This window comes from Tupaia chinensis, unplaced genomic scaffold (assembly GCF_000334495.1).
Source record: "Tupaia chinensis unplaced genomic scaffold, TupChi_1.0 Scaffold000045_1, whole genome shotgun sequence".
NCBI lineage: Eukaryota > Metazoa > Chordata > Mammalia > Scandentia > Tupaiidae > Tupaia > Tupaia belangeri.
The window spans coordinates 6,069,611-6,096,223 of record NW_006159501.1 but is presented as its reverse complement, the minus strand read 5'-3'; the positions used below and the strand labels follow the sequence as shown (position 1 = coordinate 6,096,223).

At 47.8% G+C, this 26,613-nt stretch overlaps 1 protein-coding gene across 1 annotated transcript; it reads left to right on the top strand.

Annotated features, from left to right (window-relative positions):
* Window positions 1-943: 943 nt before the first annotated feature.
* TRIB2 (tribbles pseudokinase 2) lies at window positions 944-26,319 on the top strand. The gene is made up of 3 exons (XM_027773457.1): window positions 944-1,726; window positions 6,550-6,842; window positions 23,929-26,319. Exons 1-3 carry the CDS (start codon window positions 1,457-1,459, stop codon window positions 24,395-24,397), a joined length of 1,032 nt encoding a protein of 343 aa, XP_027629258.1. The 5' UTR covers window positions 944-1,456; the 3' UTR covers window positions 24,398-26,319.
* The last annotated feature ends 294 nt before the right edge of the window (window positions 26,320-26,613 follow it).

Below are 26,613 nucleotides of genomic sequence, written 5' to 3'. Positions count from 1 at the left end.
GGGGACCCGGGGCGGAGGGGGGCGGGGCCGGCTCCGGGCCGAGCCAGTCGCGAGTGGGGGGGCGGAGGCTCCGTGGAAATGTGTCGGTGACATTGAATGGGAGACCGAGCGCGAGCGAGGCGCGCGCGCGCACACACGCGCACACACAGCCCAGCTCGCTCGAGATCCCCGGCCACGTAAGTAACTATTAATACCGCCTCGCCGGGAGATGCGGGCGTGCTGAGCGCGGGGATTGGCCTCGGGCGCCGTCGGCCATCCCCTTTAATTTTTAAATACACTGTCCTCTCCTACCTCCGAAGGGCCAGGCAAAATAAAAGAAGAAAAGCCATCAATTTTTTCTCCAAAACAAACCCGCCGGGCACTTTGTGTGCAGAGTAGGGGAAAACGGAGTGGTTGCAAATTATTCCAAGGCGAGATCCAGATCTCCGGCGGTGAGGAACAGCGCGGGTTGGCTGCGCCGGGGGCGCATCCCCCTTGCAGATCCCCAGGACCCCCGGAAGCTCGTGCCGGGGAAATCCGAGACCATTGATCCTCCCTCGCCTCTGCCTTCACTTCTCGCTTCATTCGGAGGAAGATCCGGAGCGCGAGCGAGCGGCCTCAGCATGAGCCAGTGCTGACCTCTGCGCGGCCGGCCGAGCCTGGGCTTTGTGGCAGTACCTGCGCCCGGCCCGCGCCGCAACTCCGTGCCCAGCTTTTGCAATCTTTTGTTGGCAGCGCTGACCGCTCCAAGTTAAATGCTCCCTGGTTATTTTTCTTTTTTTGTGTTTGTTTAATTTTTGGAGAGCTCTTGCGATCTTGGAAAAGCCTCAGACGCCATCTACAGTTAAAACGTAGGTAACTGCCCTCTCCGACACCCCCCCTTCCACGCCCCCCACCCTTTCCACCAAAAAAGGGGGTGCAGAGCGGATTCTGGCTGCCGCGCGTCGCGAGCCGGGAGCCCCCGGCCTACGAGCCGGTAGCCCCGTGCTTATTTCCTTTTTCTTTTTGTTTGGTTTCTAACGCGTGGAGACCGAGCCGCTGCCGGGCGCTCCCCGAAGACTGCGTAAAGTAAAGCAGGGCTCCTCGCCCCGTCTGCGATTTGCAAGCCTGCCTGGGGATCGCTTCGGGCCACCGGCGCGGCAGCTCCCACCTTCTCAGCCCGGCTACTCGTCCGGATCCACGCTGGAAGAGAGAGGGAGGAACTAACAGTGCGGCGATTCTGCACCTCGCTGGCTGCTTTGGGGTAACAAAAGGACCCGAGTTGCCTGCCGACTGCTTACCACCGGGAGCCGGGCTCGGAACAGATCAGGTGCCCGGCGGCGCCCAGTGGAGGCTTCTAACTCTCTTCACGTAGCCCCTTTCCCGTCCCTCCTGTCTCGTTCCCTTTTTAAATCCGGAGGCGCCTGCAGCCGCGCTCGCCTGCGACTCACCTCTCTCCAGCGGGCTTTTTTGTTTGTCGTGTGCGATCCCCACACTCATGAACATACACAGGTCCACCCCTATCACAATAGCGAGATATGGGAGATCGCGGAACAAAACCCAGGATTTCGAAGAGTTGTCGTCTATAAGGTCCGCCGAGCCCAGCCAGAGTTTCAGCCCGAACCTTGGCTCCCCGAGCCCGCCGGAGACTCCGAACTTGTCGCATTGCGTTTCTTGCATCGGGAAATACTTATTGTTGGAACCTCTGGAGGGAGACCACGTTTTCCGTGCCGTGCATCTGCACAGCGGAGAGGAGCTGGTGTGCAAGGTACAGCGCCCGGGTTGGGGTGGCTTTTTGTCTCTTGAAAGGATTCCCGAGGCCCGTTGGTAGGGGCCGCAGGGGCTGGGAGGTCGCCGAACCTGCGAGTCCAGGGGAGGAAAATTCTCCGGGTAATTAATTATCCATGGCCTTGTTAAACGAGTTTATTTGTTTATTTGTTCCTGTTTGACTAGTTGCGAAGTTTTTAGACCGTTTCAGACAATGGGGCAGGCTGCGGCGGGGGCGTTTTGGGGAGAGCCCCGGCGGGGAGGGCGGCGGGACTGAGGCTCCACGGACACGCGTGCTCCCTACCGCTCGTGGGGCTTCTGTGCCCGAGGCCGGGTCCCTCTGCACAGGGGACTTCTCCCTGTCTAGCCCCCTCCCCTTCCAAGGAGGAGAGGGGAATCCCCCGCTAATTGGAAGACACTGCTGACTCAGTTCCTTTTGCAGCCATTGTTCTAAGCAGCGTGCAGGTGTTAAACCTTTGTTCCGAAGGTGCCCTTTATAGAGACACACAAAGGTGTCCCCTCTGGCTGAGCCGAGGGGCCCTGCGCCGGGAAGGAGTTTACAAAGCCCTTTCTTCTGCCTGCAGCCTTGAAAGAGGGTTGGGTGGAAACCAAAGCTGCTGCTGCACCTTTGGGTGAACAGTGAATCCTTTGGGTCTTCCTCTTGTCTTCGTTTCTTTTCATCTCTAGACTTCCTGGCATGCACAGCATTTCCCCCCCACCCCCAGTACACACCTCTGCCTGCATGGTTTAGAGACCAGCCTTTAGAGCCCTAGGGACTCACATGACTAATACCCAGATGGACACTTGAGTTTCCTTTTTGTCTTTGACCCTGGGCAGTGACTAGTTTGTGCGTGTGTGTGTGTGTGTGTGTGTGTGTGCATGAGTCTTTGTGTGTACCTCAGGGTACTAACAAGAGGGTGAAGAAGGGATTGGTTGCAAAAAAAAAAAAATTACAGCAAACATCCTACTTCCAGGTATTGGACACAGATCAAGAATTCATTATCACTTAATTTTAGATTTGCTGCCTGGTGTGCTTTTGGGGAAAGGAGGTGGCGAGGTGGGTCTGAAATGGGCACTGCACACAAATCCCACCTTTGTGTTACAAATCCCACCTTTGCCATCAGCCTTCGTGGACCTGCTGTAGTGTATACCAGACTGGAGTATTTCATTGTGAAAAATGGTTTTAAACAGTTTGGCGATTGTTGAGTGCAGACCTTAGGGAGGATGAGAGACTAGTGCTCTTTGCTTGTAATGAGCATTTGGTATTTTGCACCTTTTCCAAGTTACTGAGACCCGAAGAAACGACCTCTGGTTCACCAAAATGCAGGCGGCTATTCAGAGATAGATTGAATTCTCAGAAGTCCTGCAATGTTACACAATGAGATCGTCATCCTTTGAAATGAATGAATTCCACAGAGCTGCCACTCTCACATGAAATATGCACAATCACCCAGCAGTGAGTGCTCTCACTCCTCTTGCTCAACTTCAGTGTAGCATTTTAGTATTTTTCAAAGGCTGGAGATGCTTTGAAACGGACTGTGCAGCCAAATTGTGTGGGAGCATCTTGCTGTTACTTCTTTGTTTAAAATCTGAGATGACTCTGGCCTCTGCTGTCTTTCTTTCTCCAGATTTCTTTAAGGCATATTTCTCTCTGGGTTGACCTTACAGTGTCATTTGCAGACGTGCTCTCTGGCCTCCAACTGTACTTAATCTGCTGGTTTAGTTATTGCAAAGATTGAATCAGCCCCTTACCAATTACGGTGTGGCTACAAGTGGATTTAAGTGCAGTATCATTGTTCTGCTTGACAGAGGTCATCCCTTTAAGACACAGCTGCTTCTGTTTTCCTGCCTTTTTACTAAGAGCTGAAGCGGGTGACTTCTTATACAAGCATAGTTGTATATACCCCAGGAAGCTCCAAGTGAGTTTTATAAGGCTGCTTCTATGAACTACCCTCAGATATAGACTGTGGGCCCTTAGCTGACTTCAAGGCTCAGTGAAATCTACACATTGAATCAAGTTCCTTTTGATGCTTGAAAATATGGGGTTCATATTTCCTAGCTTTGCGTTGACCCACGGAAAAAGTCTTGCAAAAAAATAGATCAAATGTAAAGATGTTATATATTCTGGACGACTGTATAGAGGGTTTTATAGGATACTATTGGGGAGAGAGATACCAGGGTCACTTACAGAATAAACCCATTTATTGTCTCCATGTGCCCACTTTTGCTAGGCAAATGAAAGGGGGGAGCTTCAGGGGACCTTTAGCTATATCATTTTCATAGAAACGCTGGTAGCTGCTGTGCAGATTGACATAATTACTATCTTGGCGGAATGGGCACAGTTTTTGCAGACGTTATTAATGAAAGCCTAATCTTACTGCCTTATCTGAACTGTCACATTATATAACTAAGGCTCCAAATTAAACATTTAAAAGAAGCTGGCAGTCAAGTTTTTGGCTTGATTTTGCACTGGAGGTGCTGGTTTAAATACCAGTCCAAGCCCATAAATGCCTGTTACAGCTACTAATAAAAGTTTGCCTCCTTCCCAGTTGGGAAAACATCAGAACTTGTTTTATTTCTCATACTCTGTCCACCATCTTGGAATGTGGTCTCTTCCTAAAAGAGGATGGCCATATTTTGGAGCTGCCATAAATATGATTGGAGTCTTAAAATTCTGCATCTAGTCAGTCTTTTAGTATGGGACCGAGTAACAGGCAAAAATCACTTTAAAAAAAATGCAACTGGAAACAGGAAGTATGTTATAAATAATCCTACTCTACGAGCCCCAGCGACGTACCCCTCAGCCTGGTGCTTCAGAGCACATCACCCTCATTATATAATGCAGTGTTTACATTAGCTACTGCAGAGCGTTTTTCACTCTCTGACATTTTTGAGGCTTCCCTGGGTTTCTGTTGCCTGCAGTCCGGGTGTTAAAGTTGACTCAAGCATTTCAGTTTCCTAATTGAACAGGCCTCTGAGGTCACTGCTCTTAGGTCATCATTTGACAGTATCGGGGTGTGATTTGTGGTCTCTGGAGATGGTGAAGTATTCATTCTTAAATTCTAGGTTATAGTGGCAGCAGCTGTGCCGCTTTCCCGATGCCTGATTCTGGTTCATTCACAATGTTACTATTAACTTTGCTTTCTCCATCCTGGTTTGCACCAGCCCTCTTGAGGTTCTTAGCATCCCTGTTTGGCTCACAGATTTTTTTTTTCATTTCATGCTTTGAAGCTCAGGGGGACTTAACTCAAGAATTCCTGAATGGCAGCCTGTGTCCCTGGATGGGTTACAGAAGGCCTGTGGCTTCTCTTTACATGCATCCGACATGTGAATGCATTAGAGACAGGCTGTTGCCAGCCTCATGGGGGAAGGGACTGGGCTTTTATCAGATGCTCTTGTGAGATCCAGACCCAAATCAACATCTTCCTTTTGTGAAAAGGAGGGAGGTCCAGTGACCCTAAGCGCTTTATCCACCTCATCCAGATTACTGGAGGCGGAGACGGTATTAGAGCCACAAGGCTGGTGACTTTCAGTCCAGGGTTTTCCTTCCCACATTTGCAAAATGATGGTCCAGGAAAAGTAAGTTTTAACTAATGAGAAAGCCATTTAAGAAGCTACTGATTGAACTGATAGCAGGAACAGTCTCTTTCCTGTGAGGGCGTTGCTGCCTTAGATGCTCTCTGGAGAAACGTCCAGTCGCCTGCCCCCACTCACTCACGTATACACCAAATGGATTCTTCTTACCCACATTCCCAGCCAGATAGGAAAACCTCATTCCATAGGGAAGGTCTTGTGTTTCTGATTTCGTGGAGGACTTGTAATGTAAGGCTTTCCTTAGAATCTCAACAGTTCTTTGTGGTGGTAATTTCTGTTAGGTGTTTTGAATGATATCTATGGTGCATTTTCTTTTAAAGCAACCCCAGGATGAGGTGGCATTTCACAGGCTGTTTGATTCATAGAAAAATCATTGCGTAACTGGTTCATTGAGTTAGTATCTGTGGAGGGAAGCGCAAAGGAAGCAGATCTGCTATATTAAGGACTGTGTCTTATTCCCTGCTCTGCCACTGGGGGCTTGAGTTATGGCTCGTTCTCTGAGCCTCAGTTTTTGTATCTGTAAAATAAACATATTGAATTAGATGACCATTATGCAAGGCGTAGTTTTTTTTTCTTTTTAAGTTTATTTTTTCCTATGAGAGAGAGAGAGAGAGAGAGAGAGACCCACCCCCAGTGCAGTCTTCATACTGGGATCCACACCCCCCCACCCCCAGCAAGATGGTAGGCACGTGTGCCACATGTCAGTGTGCTCAGGGGCATTCTGGGACATAAACCCTTAGGACCTCTCTGAGGTGCTACGCCACCACCTGGTTCCAGCAAATCCTACATGTTTGAACTATTGATTGCTAGAATATTGAGTTGTGTTGGCTGATTTACCTCCTTTTTCTTTTTTTTTCTAGTTAAGGTAAATTAACTTATTTTTCTCAGGTTTTGCCTTAGTCTTTCTATAAACAGAAGTGATTAGGTGAAAGAGAAAAATAATAAAACATACTGTTTGTGTACTATTTTACATTTCTTTACCTTCATTTTCTTGTATAATCTTCTCAGCACTGTGAGTCAAGTATCATTGGCCTGTTTGACACATGAGGCCTCAAAGGCTCACAGAGGTCAGTGGCTTGTTCAGTGTTACACAGCCGGTTAGAGGCAGGGTCAGATGGTCTGGGTCCACATTCAGAGTGCGTTCCGTGGTCTCTGGGAAGTGTCAGCATTCTGTGATCTGATCGTGCAGGAGGCATCTCTGACTCTGTCCTGTTGCTGGTCCTGTCCTAGGTGTTCGATATCAGCTGCTACCAGGAGTCCCTGGCGCCGTGCTTTTGTCTGTCTGCCCATAGCAACATCAACCAAATCACCGAGATTATCCTGGGGGAGACCAAAGCCTATGTGTTCTTTGAGCGAAGCTATGGGGACATGCACTCGTTTGTCCGCACCTGCAAGAAGCTGAGGGAAGAGGAGGCGGCCAGACTGTTCTACCAGATCGCCTCGGCAGTGGCCCACTGCCATGATGGGGGGCTGGTGCTGCGGGACCTCAAGCTGCGCAAGTTCATCTTTAAGGACGAAGAGAGGTAAGCTCAATCCTGTCCAGACCTCTGTCTTGTGCTAGGCTGCTTCTAGTGGCTTGCTTCAGTGGCGGGAATGAATATGTTTGCAGCCTTTTGTCCAGGTGGTGGAACAAAGCTTGAGAGGGAAGACAAGGGGAAGTGAATATTGCAATTTTGAAGTGCTCTTGGAAAGCAAATAACCACGACTCCATAGGTGTCATTGCATGTTGAAAGGACAAGTGCCAGGACATTCTGTGACCCAGTGTATACATCTGGTTTAATGTCACTAACTCTGAAGATGGCTGCAGGTCTGCGTGGCCTTTTCAGTGTCACTATATGCAGGATTTTGAAATTCTTCCTTCAGAACAGCCAGTGGCTAGAATCATTCATTCATTCATTCATACATTAGCTTTTTTATGAGCATATATTAAATATTAATCCACATTCTCCACACTGCCGATATCAAAATGAATGAAAAGCCACCAGCCTATAGAGGAAATGTTATAGGTCCTGACTAGAGGTGCATTCTGGGTTGTTTGACAACAGAACTGGGTGGTAGGAAGAATGTCAGTTCTAACTTAGAAGGTTTTTAGGAGAGTTGATGTTTTAGCCAAGACTTGAAAGATGAATGCATTACAGGTGATATGGGAAGGACCTGCGTTCCAGATGGGGAAATGCCTATGCAAATGTCCAGCCCTGAGAAGGCTGTGGTTATTTCGGGATCGGCTGCACAGGATGCTAGGCATCTGGGTTGCATTCATCCTGCTGCCATTAACTCATAACGTCCTATTTAGCAGACCCCACTGGGGCCTTACTTTCTTTTCCAGCTGACTTTGATTGAAAAAACTCCTTTGAACAACTTTTTATTTTATTATGTTTTTTAAGAATGCGATTTTTTTTAGAAGGATACAGGCAACACATTTATATTCACTGTAGTCCAAGAATTGTTCCACATGCATGATGTCATGGGATTCTTATGACTGCCTTGAGCATCCTCAGCCCTGCCTGGAAAAGGTCAGTGAAGTTAGAGGATCCATTGTCACATTAAGGATCTTAGCTAAGACTATCTGATTACAAGGCTAATACCTTCATGTATTCACTCGGCAAACCTTCCGTGAGTCCCTTCTGTGTGCCTGGCACAGATGTTGTGGTCAGACCTTTCTACTCTCTAGTTAGTTTGCCATGTAGCCCAGTGGCCTGTGATGTCTATTTCTTATAGAGAGCTGATGGTATCCAAGTGGGTGAGGTCCATCCACATGCACTTTGGTATTCTCCCCAATGTGGTTTGAGTTTATTGGGAAGTTAATGTCTGGGAAACATTTGGGATGAACAAAGCACCTGGGGGGGGGTGCTTTTGTTACTTAACCCAATTAGAATAATGCCATGAGTGTTTACAATCCGACTGGGTTTACAAAATGCAGGGGCCTCTGGCCTTCCTAGACCTATTGATGTTGGCTACTTTTTAAAAAATGTTTTTTGCCCACAAAGGGTGATTATGGGCATCAGTGGCAGCTGATATCCTGGTCTTGGGTTGCAGATGCTTTTACAATCATTAATAACCTGGAGAGGGGGAGCTCTCTTGAGATGGAGCCATGGGCCCGTCCCTCCTTTTTCTCTTCCTAGGCTCTTCAGTTTGCTCTTAGAGTCTGGAGACCCAGGTCCTTATCTCAGTTCATGTTCTCTGGGACCTCGGACTGGGCCCTTTGCACCTCGTGCGCCTCATCCTTCTGCCATCATGGCTCTGTTATATAGGTCCTTTCCAGTTAGGACATTCAGATAGGTGCTGCTTGAAATATTCTCATTTGGAAGATGGGGATATTTTGACCCCCAACAGATAACTGAGAAAGATATCCTTTTTGCCCCTCTGTATTCTACCTTTTCTGGAGAGTTAATAACCATCTACAGGGTAAGAGGTAGTGTTTGCTGACCTCTTTCCATAAGATTATAGTTTCATTTACTTAGGTCTCTCTACATATTGAAGGACTGTCACGTCCATATTGTATTCCCAAGTGCAGGGTGGTGATGTTGCAGAATATAGACAGGAAAGAGCAGCAGTAAAGCCATTTTGTCTAATAAGTCAGCTCTCAAGGACTTCGTTTTCTGCCAGGGACCAGGGGAGTAACGAATGTCCTCCTTCATGGGGACCTGCATATTTAAGCATTATCTTTGCTTATGTCTCCTTAGGGAGGAGTTTTCAGGCCTCAGTAAGCATAAGGGGGGTATGTCCTGGAATAGCACCCTCCCTTCCCATAGCAAATACTATTTGTGAAGTGAGTCAGAGGAGGGTGCATGTCCCCAACTCATAGATCACTGGAGCAAGAGTGGACTCCAGAGTTCCAGAGGTTCTGGGCTTTTAGCCTCGTTCGTTTATTCGTTCTCTCCCTCTCTCTCTCTCTATCTCTTTCTTTCTTTCTTTCTTTCTTTCTTTCTTTCTTTCTTTCTTTCTTTCTTTCTTTCCTTCTTAAGGTTTTTGCTGCAGGGTGTGTGCACTTACCAGAGAGGAGGGAGACAGAGAGAGGCAGTACAGGGGAAAGTGGGAAATCACACCCCAGAGGGGATGACCACGCTGCATTCCCTTCTTGTCCATTCTCCTGGGATTTGGGGCATGTGCACACATGCCTGGCATGATTTTCAAGCCATCAGGTCTGGAACTAGAACCATAGTCAGCCATGTGGGAGTCCGGGACTTTACCGTGCCACCTGCTAGCGCCAGGCTCTCATTTTGCCAGGAGGCAGACCTGCAGAGGTGGGAGCCTTGCCCCCATGTACAGACCGAGCTGGAAGCAGACACAGGGCTGGTCACACCTCTCAGTTGATGTTGCAGGCCTTTTATTCCCAGGCTTTGCTTCTCCTTATGAGGGGATGTATAAGAAACCCAAAGGAGTGTACGCAGGAAGGCCACAGTCCTCCACGTCCCAGGGCCCAGGGAAGAAGTGCCAAGGCGCAGTCTAAGAACTGTGGGTCTCTGATGTTGGTCTGGATTTAGATCAGGCTTATGTGGAAGAGTGTGACCCTTTCCAGAGAGGACTAGAATGGAATATCTTCATGAATGTAAGAGCAGGATGATTCACTGGAGTAAACATGTCAAAGCAAGATCCTTTCTAACTTTAAAGCACGTTTCCCATTCTAAAATAAAATATATAAGGGACCATGAAAGAGCTAGTCATCCTTGTCTGGCATGTCTGAGAACACCTTTGGCTGTGCAGGGCTAGAGGGCTAGAGAATGATGACTCCCCCATCTGATTGGTGAGGTTACTGGGCCATGCAAGGGTTGAGCAACCTTGCTCAAAGGCACAAGGCCAGTCTGAGGCCACAGCTAGCTTGGTAATCCTAGTATTTCACTCTAACATTCTCTGCCACACGCCATTCTGAGGTCCCAGAGGGCTTCCCATTCCGGATCATGACAAGTGTCTCTGTCTGGGCAGCTCTGAGAAGGTCGCTTCTGTTTTCAAGGATATTCTAAATGTTCTCTTCACTAGCTGATGGGAATTTTATTTCCATCCAACTGTCAAGTTCTTATGAAAGAGGGATAATGCCTGATAGCCTTTTCTCTTCCTACGGTTGTTTTGTTTTTTAACCTTTTAATTTCAAAATGTGAAATTTCTAGCTTGTTCACTCAACATCATTCCTGGCAATGTTGAGTTTCATGGCAAAGGATCTCTTATTGGCTGACAGACTGGCCCATGTGGCTCATGTCACCAGGTGTGTGTTTTGAGGAGAATAGAGGGAGGCATGGCTGGAGTCACTACTGGGAGCTCTCACCGTCCATCTTAATTGTATCACTTTCCGTAGAGTTAAAACTTCCTTTTCTCAACAGCATGGAAAGTGTGAGGAAACAATGGGTTAACTATGAAAGGCTTTGAGAAGTTAATCTGTGGAGTTCCTGTCTGTTCTCTAGCCCTTTATGCATTGATTCCATGGGGAAAGAAACCATAGATGAAAATTCTGGAAGTCTTACCTCTCTAAACTTCAAATCTTAGACACTTTTTTTTCCTTTTCTAAGAGATTTTTGTTATAGAATGCATGTACTCACTGGAAAGCAAGAAATCACCCCTCAGGGGTATGGTCATGCTGCAATTCCTTCTCCTTCTTTCTCCTCACAGGATGTTGGGCCTACATGCACATGTGCCTGGTGTGAGTTTTAGCTACCAAGTCCAGGATTCGAACCACAGTCCACTACATGGGAGTCCAGCAATGTAACCATTACGTCCTCTACTGGTGCCACTTAGGCATAGTTTTGCAAAGCAGTTCTCTCTCTCAAGGATGTGCTGTTTGTTCTTTGGTGACCGTGAAAGTGCTTGAAGGTGAAAGCATGATGTAGTGGGATTGGCTGAGTCTCACAGGGTACAGAACAAGATCTGTCTTTCACCTGACTCCTGGTGCACAGACTTTAGATTGTGGACCATCTCTTAACTCTGCATCAGGGACCATCCAGGGAAACATTCTTCCTGGGACCGCCAGCACCTTAAGTCCGACTCCCCATTGGAAGCTTTGCAAGTGTAATAGACAAATGACACCCAGTTGTGTTCATACCTGATGCCTCTGTACCCGCTACTCCTGTGTTGAATTAGCAGCTCAGATTCTTCTTCCACTTTACTCCAATTTGGGTTCTAGATTCAAATCCTAGCTTTGTCATTTCTTAGAGAAGTCATTCAATGTTTCCAGGTTATAGCTCCCTCAAACCATTTGTAACAACAGCATCCCTGCAGGGTAGTTATGAAGATTAAGTGAGATGACTCTCTGATTCACAGGGCAGGGCGGGCCATCATTAACTGACCGCTGTGCCTAGAGTCATTGTTCATCAATACCATTCTTGGTGAGCAGCTCCCAGGACTTGGTAGGTCTGAGTGAATGAAATCACTCTCTTTGACAGCCTTTTCTGGGAAGAGTGGCACCTTAGTGATGCCACCTGGTCCTCTTTGTTTCATTTAGTTCTAACTAGTTAGTGCTAAGAGGGTGGTCAACAGCTCATGTGTATCTGGTATGGAACTGAGGCCCAGGATGGTACATGCAAGTAGGAGAAGGTGGCCACAAGGCTCAGGTCTGCCCGGGATCGGCCACTGTGCTGTAGCCCTGCATTGCTGTTGTTTTCCCATGCCCCAGGATGCTTCTGCAGGATCGGTCCTCTGATCTGTTTGCACCACTGAAAGGACCCACAAGAGTTGAGCGGCATTTGGAGGAAACTAATCCTCAGCCCTGATTGAACGTACCTTTGTCACGCCCTTTGCATCCCTGGTTTCTGTAGTAAAATCTGAGACGGGTCTGTGTGGACAGTTAAAGTCAGTCTGCAGGTCAGGCCCTGATCTGATAGAACACCTTACCCAAATCCCCAAAGGGTGTGCCCCATGCTGGAGCTTTCCTCCTCCTGCTGTGGGGTGCTCTACTCAATCAATCAGCCTGTTCTTAGAAGCCCTGTGTTTCAATATGAACCTCAAGGGAAGATCTGCACCTGAGAGAAGTCCTGCTGCAGAGATGTCGAGTCGGAGTTGCTGTGTGCCTTCCAGTCCCTATACCTGCACTTATTGAGAAGAGTGACCTTGGCAAGGCTCCTCACCTCTGCAGCCAGATTACCTCATCTGTAGATGGAAATAACCAGAAGACTTGCCTTGTGGAATTAAATGAATTAACACAGGTGAAGCCAGTGCTTGGCCCATAATCAGCTGTCAGCCAGCGGCCACTCCTGCTGACCTGAGCTTCCTCTGCACATTGGGTCTCTGGACATGCAGGGCCAGTTTTGTGACTAATTTGGGGTGCAAAAGGCCCTGTAAGTCTGGGCATTCTTGAGCTGTGTAGGAAAGCAGTGTGTGTGTGTGGGGGTATTTCTGTAACAATTCCTGTTTGTTTGTGTCTGAATTTCTCCCTTAAGACAAGACCTCTTGCCACACTCTCCACCTTCAGTCTCTGATCAGTGTTGACATTATATCGCTAAAAAAAAAAGAGAGAGAACCATGTGAACTGAGAAACACTCCTCATTACATGTTTCTTCTTTGGTTAGATGATTGTTATCTCTTAATGCAGCAGGTTTCATTTCCTCTTCTTTGTGGAAGCCAACCAGTGCCTACTTCTGCTGGGTAGAAACTGGGACCTTGTACAGGAACTCAACAGCCTTGGGGCTTGTGGTGTGGTAAGTGCCACTCACAGGTAGGCAGACCTGCACCTCCGTGTAGGCCAGAGACCTCTCTCCTTGCCCCACCAAGGGGTGGCGCTCTTTCTCAAGTGTTCATGTCTGCATTAGCTCTAACTTTAGATCCTCAAGTTTCTAGTTGCTCCCATGTCAGGTGAAGTTTCAGTGTCTAACAGAGTACAGAAGACAGTCTTTGGAGTCCTGGAGACCCAGCCGTGGGCTCTCTGTATCTTAGGAAAGTCTCTTACCTTTTCTCTTTAAAGGAGACAGAGCTCCTGGAATTCCCTTATTTATGTCACCACTTTTACATACTTGAGTGATTGCTAGCTCTAAGAGAAAGTTGGCTTATTCTCCTTTCCCCAGAGTAGGCAAATGACCCTCTTCTTTGGCACTCCCTCATCTCTCATAGCTGTCTCCTCTAGTCTAAGGGTTTATTTGTGCATCTCTTAACCTGTCCTCATCACTGTTGGACTGGGAGCCTCCTGGGGACATAGACTGTCCCATTTACTGCTTCTGGAACATGGTGGTCATTACTGTTTGTTGAATAAATGAAAATCTTTTCTGGGTAGGAGCAGCTCAGGTTGGATTCTAATGACTCGATAGGAGAGGTAGGAAGAAGTAGAGATCATTAGGTGTCTAGAGCACCACATGGAATAGGAGTCCAGAAACCTTATGTATCCCCCTGTGGAGACACCCTTTCAAAGAAAGCTATTTTGGGGACCAGCAGTTAGTGTAATGGCTATGTTGCTGGACTCCCATGTAGTCAACTGCGGTTCGAGTCCCAGATCCGGTGGCTTAAACTCACGCCAGGCACGTGTGCGTGTGTGCCCAAGATCCCAAGAGGAGAATGGAGGAGAAGGGATTGCAGTGTGGCCATCCCCCCCCGGGGGTGATTTCTTGCTTTCTGTCTCTCTGTCTTTGTCTTTCTGTCTGGCGAGCGCACACGCCCTATAGCAAAACACCCCCCTAAAATAAAAGCCCCTAAAAAAAAAAAAAAAAAAAGAAAGAAAAAGCTATTTTCAAAGTTCCACATCAAATGAGAAATGAACCCACCATTTTCTTTTACTGAGTTATGCAAAAGCAACTTTTATTTTTGATCCTATTTTCAGTGTCTATGGCAGACTGTAGTTTTACTTTTGAAGGGCTTTTCTTATCACAGTTAAAAAGGAGTTTCTTCAGAGTTCTGTGATTTGAAATAGACTAAGTAGGGGGCCAGTAGGTGAATAGTGGTTAAGGCCCTGGACTCCACGTAGGCGACCATGATTTGAGTCCTGGACCCAGTGGCTTGAAAATCACACTGGGCACTTATGCATGAGTGCCTGAAATCCTAGGAAGAGAATGAAGAAGGGATTGTGATACGGCCATCCCCTCCACGTGGGATTAGTGAAAACTGGGGGATTCCTGAAAACTGAGCAGAGGCGCAGCAGTAAGATTTAGCTCTCTGACGATGGCCTACCTTCTCTGAAATGCTTAGGGATAACCTTTATAAATGCACCTGGTGCATTGCAGGTACTCAAAATCATGGCTGTCATTCCTACTAGTAGCTGTCACTGATGGCTTTAATTCTAATAGTTCAACCTAGGGATCCCTTTATTCATTGCACAAATATTTATTGAGCATCTAATATGTGCCAGGCATTATTGTAGGTGCTACAGAAGCTAGTCTTATGAGACTTACATCTCAATAAAATAGTCTCCAGGATACACTATGTATCAAGACGCTGTTCTAACCCCAGTGCTAAGTTAATGAATTTGATTCTGTTAAGCCACTCCAGTGAAATCAACCTTTGAGTAAGGTACACTTGTTATCACCATTTTGGAGATGAGGAAATTGAGGCCCAGGGTCTTACCACTAATCACAGGCAGACCTGGGATTATACCCAGGAAACCTGACTCCAGAGTCTTCTCTCTCAAGTACTAGGTTGGCTCAAAGAAAGAGACACCAGGTAAATACTACCTCTAATACTCAACCGTAGAAAGAATGTTCTTGTGCAGGTAAGCAACAAATGTGCACCAAAAGGACCTGCCCACCCAGGTCTCAGTTTGGCTGAGTAGTCACGGAAGTCATCTCTGGGGCCAACAGGTAATCAACCAATCACAGGCAGTCCTAATACATTCTCTTGTTCCAGTTTACAGGATGGGTTTTGTGTCCCCATGGCACTAACTATAAGAGGAGGTCTATTTATCTTTTCATCCACATTTCTAACATAAGGCTGAGCCTTGTTAAGTACTTAGTGAATGCCTGACAATTGACGAAATGGATGTGAATAGCACTGTAGGACCCAGATGCATAAATATTTTAAGAAAAGTCCCCAGCCATGTCAAAGATAAAAGGCAGTGGATGCAAACATGTGTTAAATGTACTTTACTCAGCATTCTTGGGAGTTTCTCCAAACTGTGGAATGGAATCCAACCTGTCTGAAATTTCTTTGGGCTCTAAACATTGCAGTTAAGTAGAGTCATGCCTTGTACCCTGAACTCCAGATAGAATGTTGGCACTGGAGCGATCTTAGATGTGGGTGTCACACTCTCTAAAACATTTATGAAGCACTTCTTGTGTCCTAGGTATTGTGCTATGTGTTGGCGGTGCAAGAATCAACACAAGAGAGCCCTTGCATTATGGAAGAGATGGTGGAATAGTTCTTTAACAATTCCACCAGGGCCTTGGGTGGGGGTAGAAAGCAATGACATCAGGGAGCGATGGGGTCCTGCTGCAGTGGGCTAGGTGAGGGTCCAGAAAGTGAGACCCAGGCCAAGAGGCCCAAGGGAGCTGTGTGTAGGGAGGGCAGAGGTGAAGCTAGCCAAAAAGCAGAGGTCTAGGCCTTGGCTACATGTTGCTGACCTTGAACTTGACCTGAAGCTCAAGAGGAACCACCGAAGGGTGTTTTAGATGGCAGAGATAGGGCTAGTTTTGTGATTCTGGGAATGCACGCATAGGATGGATCAAGGGTGATGAGCCTGGAAGCTGGACATCAACTTCAGAGTGATACAGTTTGAACTGGGATGCTAGAAGTGGGGCTGAAGGGGTAGGGAGACTAAGGAGCAGGTAAAGAAATCAGAGGCGAAGGTCCTTACCCGGGTCCCAAGGGTGTTAGTGGTACAACTGAGAGCAGAGCCTAGGTTTTCCAAAACCCTGGCTATCTGTGGGAGGCACCCCCCCATTAGGGCTCCCTGCCAAGTGGAGCATCTTCCGGCCCAATAGATGGACGGCCAGGTGTGCCCTCCGTGCTCCCTGAGCCCTGTGCCCAACCCACTGGGTCACCTCCTTCTGGGCCCTGAGTCAGCCTAAGCACCAGGTGCTGCTGGCCAGCACTGAGCCTGCAGGTTTTCTGAGAGGCCAGTGAGTTGATCTGGGATAGGAGGAATCCTTCGGAGCCTCCTCTAAGTGCAGAGTGAGTGGTGAATGGAGTATTGATGAGGAATTCCTGTCAGCTCAGTTCTCTTTCTCCGGTTCCTGTCTGTTCTTATGGTGACAGGAAGCACTTCCTCTGTATAGCACAAGGCCCCAGGCTGCCCTTGTGTGACATCTTGCGGAGGTGTGCCTCCCTGCTACAGTGCCCCGTTCCAGCTCCAGCCCGACTGGGTGGTCGGTGCTACCCAGAACACCTGGGTGTTTGAATCGGCATGGGTCTCTCACCACAGAAGTGCTGTTTCCTAGCTTGTTCCTCTATCTTTCTAAACCCGGGTGGCCTCACATATCACGTCATCTGGGAACACCCATCTCCCAGTCTAGGAAGCCTTGGAAGATAGTGAGAGGCTGTTCCCACCTGGTAGAACTAAGCAGCTCCCTCCCCTGGAGGGGCTTCCCTTGCTGAGCTGCTTTTCTCCCTGCCCCTGTTGATTTCCAGCTGGGCTACCCAGGTCACATGATGCCGTTCCTGGTGCCAGCGTAGACTTGCTGGCCTCATCTAGTGGCTGCCTAGGTGGGACCCCAACTGGTCTTGCCCCAAAGGGTGCTTTTCAGAAACAGGAAAGGCAAGGGTGGACCTGGCAGCAGCTCACCCTCCTCACTTGACCCTTAGCCTGCTCCCACTCCAGCCCCATGCTGGAACAGCGTTCCCTGACTTCAGGCCACCAGACTTCCCATCCTTGCCAGACCCACCTTGGCTGAACTCCCAGCTCAGCCTCTCCCTGACCCACCCTGCCCTGATCTCTTCCTGCCAAGAACCTGGGGGATGCCTAAGGGTTTAAAAGCAGAGTGGCGTATGCTCCTGGAGGATATTTTTGATATTGTGGATGGAGCACTAAGCCTGAAGCTTAAAGCCTGTGTTTGGGGGCTGGCAGTGGCTTGGCAGTGAAATGCCACCTTCTCTGAGCCTGACCCCACAGGAGAAGGTGACTAGTTTGTTCCCAGAGATTTCTTTACATGCCTGGGCATGTGTGCACCCATGATCTGGGCTGGCAGAAGCTGGGATGGATCACAGTATCAGGACCCAGCTGGGGTGTGCTCTCTCACTCAAAATAAACTTTAAAAAGAAGTTTGAAGAAAACCAAACCAAACCTGTATTTGAATCCCAGCTCTGCCACTCACTTGTCGGGTGGCCTCAGACAAATGGCATCTGCTTCCTTCATCTCAGTTTCATCTAGGAGGTGGGCAGGTCCTACCCCATGAGCCATAGCCATCAGAAGGTGTGTGCAGCGTTTCGTACACAATCCCGTGTTGAATAAACTTGGTGCTGTGTTCCTCTCCTTCAACTCGGGATCTCCCTTTGAAAGTTCCTTTCTTCACACTAAGGTGATTTGTGATTTTGGTACCACGATTTTGGAGAGAGCAATGGCTTTAGAATTCTCTCAACACACATTCAGATCTCAACTTTTTCAGTTACCCTGGGTGTCATATAGGAAATTTAATTCTCTGAGCCTCAGTTTCTTTACTTGTCAAGAAGTATACGTCATGAGGGATCAGCACTTAGCGTAATGGCTATGTTGCTGAACTCCCATGTAATCAACCATGGTTCGAGTCCTGGACCCACTGACTTAAACTCACACCAGGAGCGTGTGCGTGCATGCGTGCCCAAGATCCTGAGAGGAACATGGAGGAGAAGGGATTGCGGCATGGCCATCCCATCTGGGGGTGTTTTCTCACTTTCTATCTTTCTGGCGAGCGCACAAGTCCTATAGCATAAAAAAAAAACTCTCCAAAAATAAAGAAGTATACATTATGATACCTGTTTTTCACATTTCTTATGAGAAATAAAGATGTAGGCTGTAAAAACCCTAGCACCCAGTGGATCCCAGATCTAGAACATACTTGCTATGGTAGTTACTGTACTCCGTTGTTACTAGAGGGTCAAATAGTAAGTGTCATACTGGGCAGATAGCATGGTGGTTAAGATGCTAGACTCCTATGTGACCAATTGCAGTTTGAGTCCTGGACCCGGCAGTTTGAGAATCACACTGGGCTCATGTGGGTTAGTGCTCCAAGTTCAGAGAGAAAGGAAGAGAAGGGACTGCAGCATGGCTGTCCCCCTAGGAGTTTGTTTTCTCACTTCTTTCCCTTTTTCTGTCTCTGTTTTTCTCCAGCAAGAGCACACACCCTATAGCAAAAATCTAAAAGCAACAAAACAAACACATTAAAATCAGGAATTTTGAAGCTAGGATAGCCCTTTCCAGGCTGTGTAGTCTTTTCTCCTTACTTTACATAAGGGAAACTGAGCCTGAGCTAGCCAGTGGTCACTAGCTGGAATTAGTGACCACAGGAACCCTCAAAGCCGTGCCCAGAGTGGGTGGGGGGATGGGCTTTCCAAGCCCCGTCTGCTGCTTCACAGATGCTGGGGAAGAATGATCTCCTGCAGCTCCTGGCTTTCTCACCTGGCACCAGGACCTGGTGGCACCAGGCCTGGTGCTCGCCTGGGCCGTCATTGAGTACACAGGCTGCCCACGTGTGAGCCTTGTTCATTCAGCAGGTCGGGAGCAAAGCAGGCTGTTCTCTTCCTATGCCAGGGACAGATTGCAGAAGGCCCGCAGGAATCCACCTTCTGTGGCCAAATCAATCCTTCCCCAGGCTCCTGCCTTGTAGGGAGATGTCTGTGCAACTGGGAAGTTGCAGGAAATAACCGCTGTCATTTACGGCTTTTCTGTCACAGCCGTACCTCCGTGTCACTTTCAAGAATCTTTATTCTTCGTGGGCCATCTGTAGGATTACCACCTCCAGAAAGCACATAGTGATTCCCTCGTCAGGACGGAACTGTGAGGTGTCTGGGCAAATTCTCTCCAGGCAGTGCGGGGAAGAACAGCGTTTGATGATTTTTCTTTCCCCCTGGACTCTGGGGTCTGGGCTGGGTGCTCCTCTCTGTAAGCTCAGTCATCCTGGTGGCCACCTTTTTGCAGGTTGGCCATGCTAGGCTCTTCTGTGGGTTCTCCATGGGCACTATTTCTTACTCTTCACAAAACCTGGGAAGGTGGGCAGGTTGTTGTTTGTTTGTTTTTTTTTCCTGTTGATAACCCCAGTGCAGAGTGTAGGAGCTCAAGCAGAGTAAATACTTTGCCGATGTCTTTCACATGCCTGAATCATTAGTGGGTCTTTTCAGTTACTGAGGCCACAGGTGCTCCTGTTGATTTTTATGAAAATCAGCTCATTTGCCTGGAAAATGCATAATCCTCAGGCTGCTAAAAGAACATCAGAAATTGCAAGACTCTTGATTCATTTCTGCCCATTTCTGACATGTACGAGTGTCCTGGGGGCTGGGTGCCCCCATACTCCATCTTCAGAGTAGTGGTGGCCACCCATTTTTCAGAGGAAGAAGCCAAGGCCCAGAGACCCCTGCAGTTGCACAGCAGGTCTAGGGAGCTCAGAGCTGGAGCTTGGGTGGCCTGCCGGACTTCCCTCTGCTTCCCTTCGAGCTGTAGTGTACATCCTGAAAGATCCTATTTAAAGATGTAATCCAGACCCACTGCCTCGACCCTTCCTACAAGTGATGTAAACAAGTTCAGGATATTCCGAGAAGGAGGCAAGGTCAATAGAAAGCCTGTAAGGGCTGCATTTCCTCCCATCTTCTCCTGGCTTCCCTTCCTCTCCTCTCGGCTCCTGCTCAGGGTTCAGATATTCCTATGAACATTGAACAGGCTCCAGCTTCAAAGTCCCCAGACACGTGTGCTAACCACTTTGATGGCGCTGTTGGCTGAGTGGGCGTGGCTTCCTGTGTCAGCGCTGTGAGTAGGTGCGGCTTGAGTAGGGTGAGCCCTCAGCCTCCCGCTGTATGGGCTTATTGTACCTTGCAGCATTAGGCTTATTGCTTACCCTGCAGAAGGAATTATGGTACCTGCCTTGGAAGTCCATCTCATATACTGTAGAAAGAATGTACTTGTAAGTCTTCAGCTTGCATTAGGTACATAGATAATGTTTGGCATTTGGTAGGTAGTTATTTTCAAGGCCCAAACTTGAACCCGGTCTCTCTGAGTTCAAAACACTACCTTGCTCTCTGAGCCAATCATAGCAAGTATCCTTACCTGTGACATGGAGGAGAGGGGTGAGGAAGCTTCAAAGGGAGCTTAGCTAGGAGCTGGAGGGGCAAGGAAGTAGTTGGAATCTCATGTTTGGACCTGAATGGGAGAGGATGCAAAAGGACTTCAGATTTGGCTCAGCAGAAAGAGCTTTGAGGTGGTGAGGTTTGTCTTCTGAAGGCTGACTCAGGAGCTGGTCACATTCTTGCAATCATACCTGCCTTCCCCTTTCCCCGACAGTGTCTTGGGTGTTGTAATCCACATCCGGTCTCCATACTTTTCCCCGTTTCAGTCTGGCCAGGTCAGCCGAGTAGGGGCTGTTTTCTTTCCTTTCCAGGTGAGCACATCAAAGCTCCGAGGTTCACCGGCATGACCGTCTCTCGTTCTTGTGTGGAGCGTTTGCTCTGTGCTAGGTGCTCATTTAGGTAGTACAGATATGCAGCAAACATAGGAGCTGTTCTCAGCATAGATAGAGAGCAACTTTCAGATTCACGAACTCCTGGAGGTGGGGAGACAGTGATCATCCCCAAATGACCACTTAAATAATATATAAATTATTACCGTATAAATGCAAAACTATGGAAATGTAAATGCATTGTGACCCCAGAGATGATGGGGGTTGGGGGTCCTGCTTTATGAAGGATGGACAGGCAAGGTCTCATGAATAGAGTTCACTCCAGAAGAGGTGTGAAAACGGGGCTGGGCACATAGTGGAAGGGAGCATTCGACAGGAGGACACCCTGGGCAGAGGCCTCCAGACAAATCATGGTCAAGCAGAGCATTTGAGAGAGAAGAGGCTGGGATGGAGAGGGGCAGGAAGCATGGCTCCATACAGGCGATGGAGGGTGGTGGGGTCGGCCAGCAGCCATGGTGAAGATGTTGGCCCCACGTGGATGAACTCAGACACCACTGGACATTTTGGCAAAGGAGCCCGGCCCAGAACCTGAGTCGTCTCTCTGGTTCGCTTTTTTCCCGGGCTTGTCCCTGCCACAGAGGTGGGACGGCCTATCACTGTGGTTGCTCCTTCCACAGTTCTCATGGTTCCTGTAGCCACTCCACTGCTGAGGCAAGGAAAGTGGGGCTCGGGAGTCTGACTCACCCTGGGAGCCAAGCGGCAGCTTTAAGGGTGAGGGGAGAGTAGAGGGAGCTGTGGAGAGAACCCCTCGGGTCTGTGGATCGAGATCCCCTCTCTCCCCGTCCTTCCTCTCTGCTCCTTGGATTTGAGCAACTTACCTCCATCTGATCGCGGAACGTCTAGCTAGGTGGGTGGGCCAGATCTACCTGCCTTCTGAGATTAGGAAAAACAAAAGGAAAACAGAGATTTGGTTTTAGTCAGCACATTTCTAGATTAGCATATCTAGAACCTTCCTATTTTTATAGAGCATTACCTATAGGAGCCGGAGAAGAACTCATGTACTCTAGATTATAACAGAATGTGGGTGAAGAGCGAAAGGAGATGTGTCGCTATATATGACCGAACCCCAGCATGGTAAAACTGGCAGAGACTTTGAGACTACGTGTCCAGATGGCTGCACGACTCTCAGTGTACTTAACTCCAATGAATTGTGTGCTTAAAAATGGTAGCTTTTATGTTATGTATATTTTCCCACTTGAAAAATAGCTTACAGAAAAGATTTCTCTGTTCAGTGCTCCTCTTTAAGACTGAGAAATAGAAAGGGAATAATGACTCAGCCATAGCCATGCAGCAGGTGAGAGATGGAGCCTGGCCCAGAAACCACCTCCTAGCTCTCACCAGGCACTTTTTTCTGTGACCATAGTCATTACTTGCTCCTCGTGGAGATGTGTATGGGGGAGTAGTCACTCTTTGATCTTCAGGACTCCCGTAACCCAGATATGAGATCTTAGAATTGGCCTAGATTTCTCCAAACCTTGTGCTGTACAGAGCTCTCTGCCTTGCCCCTTTGGCCCATTTGAATCCCTCCTCCTTTCTGCCAGTCTCTGAGTGGTGATCACCCTGAAAGGCTGAGACCCACAAGTGGAGGGAAGGGAGAGAAACCGGATGGTCTTGAGTCACAAGCTCCGACTACACCTTGGCCCCGAGTGGTTTCTGCAAGCACTTTCTTCTTCTTGCCTCACTTCGCTGTGGGACCAACATGGCGGACACTTGGATGTGCACTTTCACAAGGAAGGGAATAGGTGAGGTTAAGGATAGGGAACTCTTTAATCCTAACTCAGCCCTCCTGTCCCTTGCCACCTTATCAATAAGCCTTGGTGGGTCCATGTGTTGACCTGGGATGAATTGAGCATATAAGGCCTGAGAACTGTTAGGACTCTGCAGGGCAGAGTTCTGGCCAGGAGTGCAAGGAGACCATCTCTGCTTCAAGTACTGGACAGTAGCAGAGCCTGACCTCCCACTCAAAGAACAGGAGGGCAGGGAAACAAGCAATCTCAGGAGGCATCTGGGCTGGGGAGAGAAGGTCAGATGAGGAGGAGGTGCAGGGCAGGGGTGGTTCTCAATTACTTTCTGTGCAGCTTTCACGAGTGTTCTACATCCTCATTTCATTCACCACTGGTTAGGAAAGTGAATTATAAGAAGTCAACTCATTTCCAGTGCTATTTCCTGAACACTTTCTTTCATACCCAGAGGTGGCATAGAGCCTTGCTGTGTAAGGATGAGTGTGAGGCTCAAGAACTCAGAGCTTCATAGGATTTCTCCATCCCTTTTCTTCCCCAACAGCCCAAGGAGTGTCCTACAATTCCAGTCGGCCACCACCACTGTCCTTGAATGTTAGGGGGAAGACTGGGGGCTGTGTGAATAGTTTGAGAAGGATCTTGGGCTCCTGCTGCTATTCATACACAGACACCCATGCATACACACATGTGAGAAAGCAGAATGACAGGTGTTTGGCACAGGCAGAAGATACAGGTGACTTAAGTCATGTGATAGTCCCAGGTCAAGGGGCAGGCCCCAAAGGGTGATGGACAGGACAGGAGTCAACTTCAGCAGGGAATCTGGGATAGACTGATGGAGGGTTTGGCCTTAGAAGAACTTGGTGATGAGAGTGCAGTCTTGCTGGAACATTCTCTGCCTGTGTCGTAAAGAAAAGACAACTGGTAGAGCAAAAAGAGCAGCAGGATTGATGTTGAGAGATGTGTCCATTCCAGGTTCTCCATTTTCCTGCTAAAGGGTTCTAGGCAAATGGCTCAAACTCTTCTGAGCTTGATAGTCCAGTCTGCAAAAGTGGATAGTGAAATCCTTCATGTCTACCAAAAGCTTTATTGTGAGGCTGGAATTGAACTAATAATATGTAAGGTCTTAGCGGATTGCATTATATCATGTTAGCCAGAAACTGGCTGGAAGTTGTGGGCAGAGCTGCAGGTTCTTAGTTGGTCGGATCTGGGTTCGAATCCTGTATCATTATGTAAATGTGAGGAATGTGTGGCTGCTCAGGTAAATGAATGACTGAATGGATGAATGACTATGAATAAGGCAGCGTTATGCCAGGAGCTATGTTATGATGATGGGATTAATGGGACCTCTCAGAGCACCCTCCAGAACTTATATTTTCCTCCTTTTCTTGCAGGACTCGGGTCAAGCTGGAAAGCCTGGAAGATGCCTACATTCTGCGGGGAGATGACGATTCCCTGTCTGACAAACATGGCTGCCCGGCATATGTGAGCCCAGAGATCTTGAACACCAGTGGCAGCTACTCGGGCAAAGCGGCTGACGTGTGGAGCCTGGGCGTGATGCTGTACACCATGTTGGTGGGGCGGTACCCTTTCCATGACATTGAGCCCAGCTCCCTCTTCAGCAAGATCCGGCGTGGCCAATTCAACATTCCAGAGACTCTGTCGCCCAAGGCCAAGTGCCTCATCCGAAGCATCCTGCGGCGGGAGCCCTCAGAGAGGCTGACCTCCCAGGAAATTCTGGACCATGCTTGGTTTTCTACAGATTTTAGCGTCTCGAATTCAGGATATGGTGCTAAGGAGGTGTCTGACCAGCTGGTGCCAGACGTCAACATGGAAGAGAACTTGGACCCTTTCTTTAACTGAGCTCATGCCCCACAGAGACTTAGCAGGTACCAGGAGCAAGAGAGGGCAGTGGAAAGTTCTTCCAGGGAACACATATTGCCTGGCTTGATAGCAAGACAGACACACACACTCACAAGTTTCTTGGTTCAAAGAAGGAAAACCTTCAAGGAGCTGACTAAACATGTAGCATGGGGCAGGAGGTGTGGGACAGGGGCTGGGGTCGGATGGACGGGAGTCCCTGGGAGACCACCCCTTTGCCAGTTGGGCTGCTTCCGCCTACCCCACTTTTCATTTTGTTCAAAAATAGTTGCAGATCCTGACAGAATCAAAACTCTCTGCCTCAAACACACATCTTGGCATCGCACTGTTAGTATTTAACTTCTTGTTATGATTCAGGGAAGGAACAATTGGCTGAGGATTTTTTTTTTTTTTAAACAAGCCAACCACCTATCTGCTAATTAATGGGGTTCACTTAAAAACAAAATTCGGTGCACACAGACTGTCATGAAACCTGGGTGCTAAAGTTAAAAAAAAAAAATCAAAAGTCCAGTTTGTGTCTCTTAATCGCTCTCTTCAACTCATTTCTTCTAAATAAACTATTTACTATCCTGGTCAGGAAATGACATGTTGATGCTTGCTCCCTGAAGGGGAAAACAAAAATCTGTCCTTTAACAAATTCTTCTGTTTTGTGTCAATTGGTTTGTGGCAGGAAGCTGTTAGAAGTCCAGCTTCCAGATGCATCGCTGCTGTCATAGTTTGAAGGGGAAAGACAAGGGAAGAAGGAAGGGGAGAAGTGGAACTCCTTTATTTTCTTCCTTTGAACAGGGAGGGTTTGCATTATGGGATTACACATTGAGATGGTAGCAGTGGCCTGAGCTAGCAGGGAGCTCCTGGATTCGGACGCCTTGGCAACACTCCAATCTCACCTAAACATTTTGTCTTTGTTTTATTGGAAACTAGTGAAACAAAGCAGGTTGTCCCATGTGTATAAAATACAGGGCAGCTATTTCGTTTTCTTTACGGAGAATGATCCTTTTGTCTTGAAAGGCCCTCTGGTTTGGACAAAACCCTCAATAGAGATAAGCAGGAAGGATAATAAGCTGAAAGCTAGGATGATATAAATAAAAACAGCTCTCTGTCCCAATACGCACCTTTGTATTTTCAAGAACTCTTCTATTTATTAAGGAAAATGTCACATTGTGATGTATTAAGCCAGTACTTCAATTACGGGTTGACTTGGGATGACATGTTACATGCTGTAGTTAAACATATGTAATTTTTTTTCCTGTTTGAGTATTTCTGTCCCTGAAATAACTTTTTCTTTGCTTTTCTAGATAGCTTTATTTGGTTTCGAGTGGCAAGATGTTTTTGTTCTGTTTTCTTTTTCTTTTTTTTTTATTACAGCTTTTCTATTGCTGTACGATACAGAACTCTTTTGGCATAAATATTTGTGTTTCCAGTACCTCAGTTGTTTGGATTTACTGCCTGTATATGTTTCGTGAAATGGTCATGTTTTTGGGTAGGTAACACGTGGACTCTAGTATGTAAATGTTACTTGACTCTGTGCTTCATTATAGTATGTGGCATGTATGTTCAGACTCTTGGATGCTTCATGCCTGCTCCGCAGGGGGCCTGCCCTTCACGTTCCCCGGAGGGCGGCTTCACGTTCATAATCAGGTGACAAGGCGGCCATGGATCTGCCCTCGATTCTATTTTGATAACGGAGGATATAAAGGAGAGAGGTTTTTTACATTCTGAAGATGGTGCTGTGTCAAGAAGGACCTTTTTTTCCTTCCCTCTTCCCTCTTTTTTAAGTACCTTGTAGGAGGAAAGATTGGTGATGTGCATGGTGGGGATCTATGGCCTCTGGTGCTTTGTCCTGTACTTGGTTTAATGTTTTGTCCTAATCTCTTCAATCAATAAAATTGTGCGTATTTAACTAAGATTCCGGGGTCTGGAAAATGATGGTCTTCTGCCAGCTGTGGTCTGTGGTCACCACACACCAACCCTGTTGTGGTCACTCCCATAGGAATTCAGTCCTTCTGAGTGGCCCATTGCTGCTATTTATAAAAAGCGAAAACTACCTTTCCTTGTATTTGGCCTTTGCTGGCCATTCTAGATGTAAATAGGTCCCTGAGTTAACCCTACAACAACCTTAGGAGGCATGAATCACACTCTTGTCACAGGTGAACAAAGAAGCTGGGAAAGGTGCATACCTTGTCCAAGACTAAGCAATT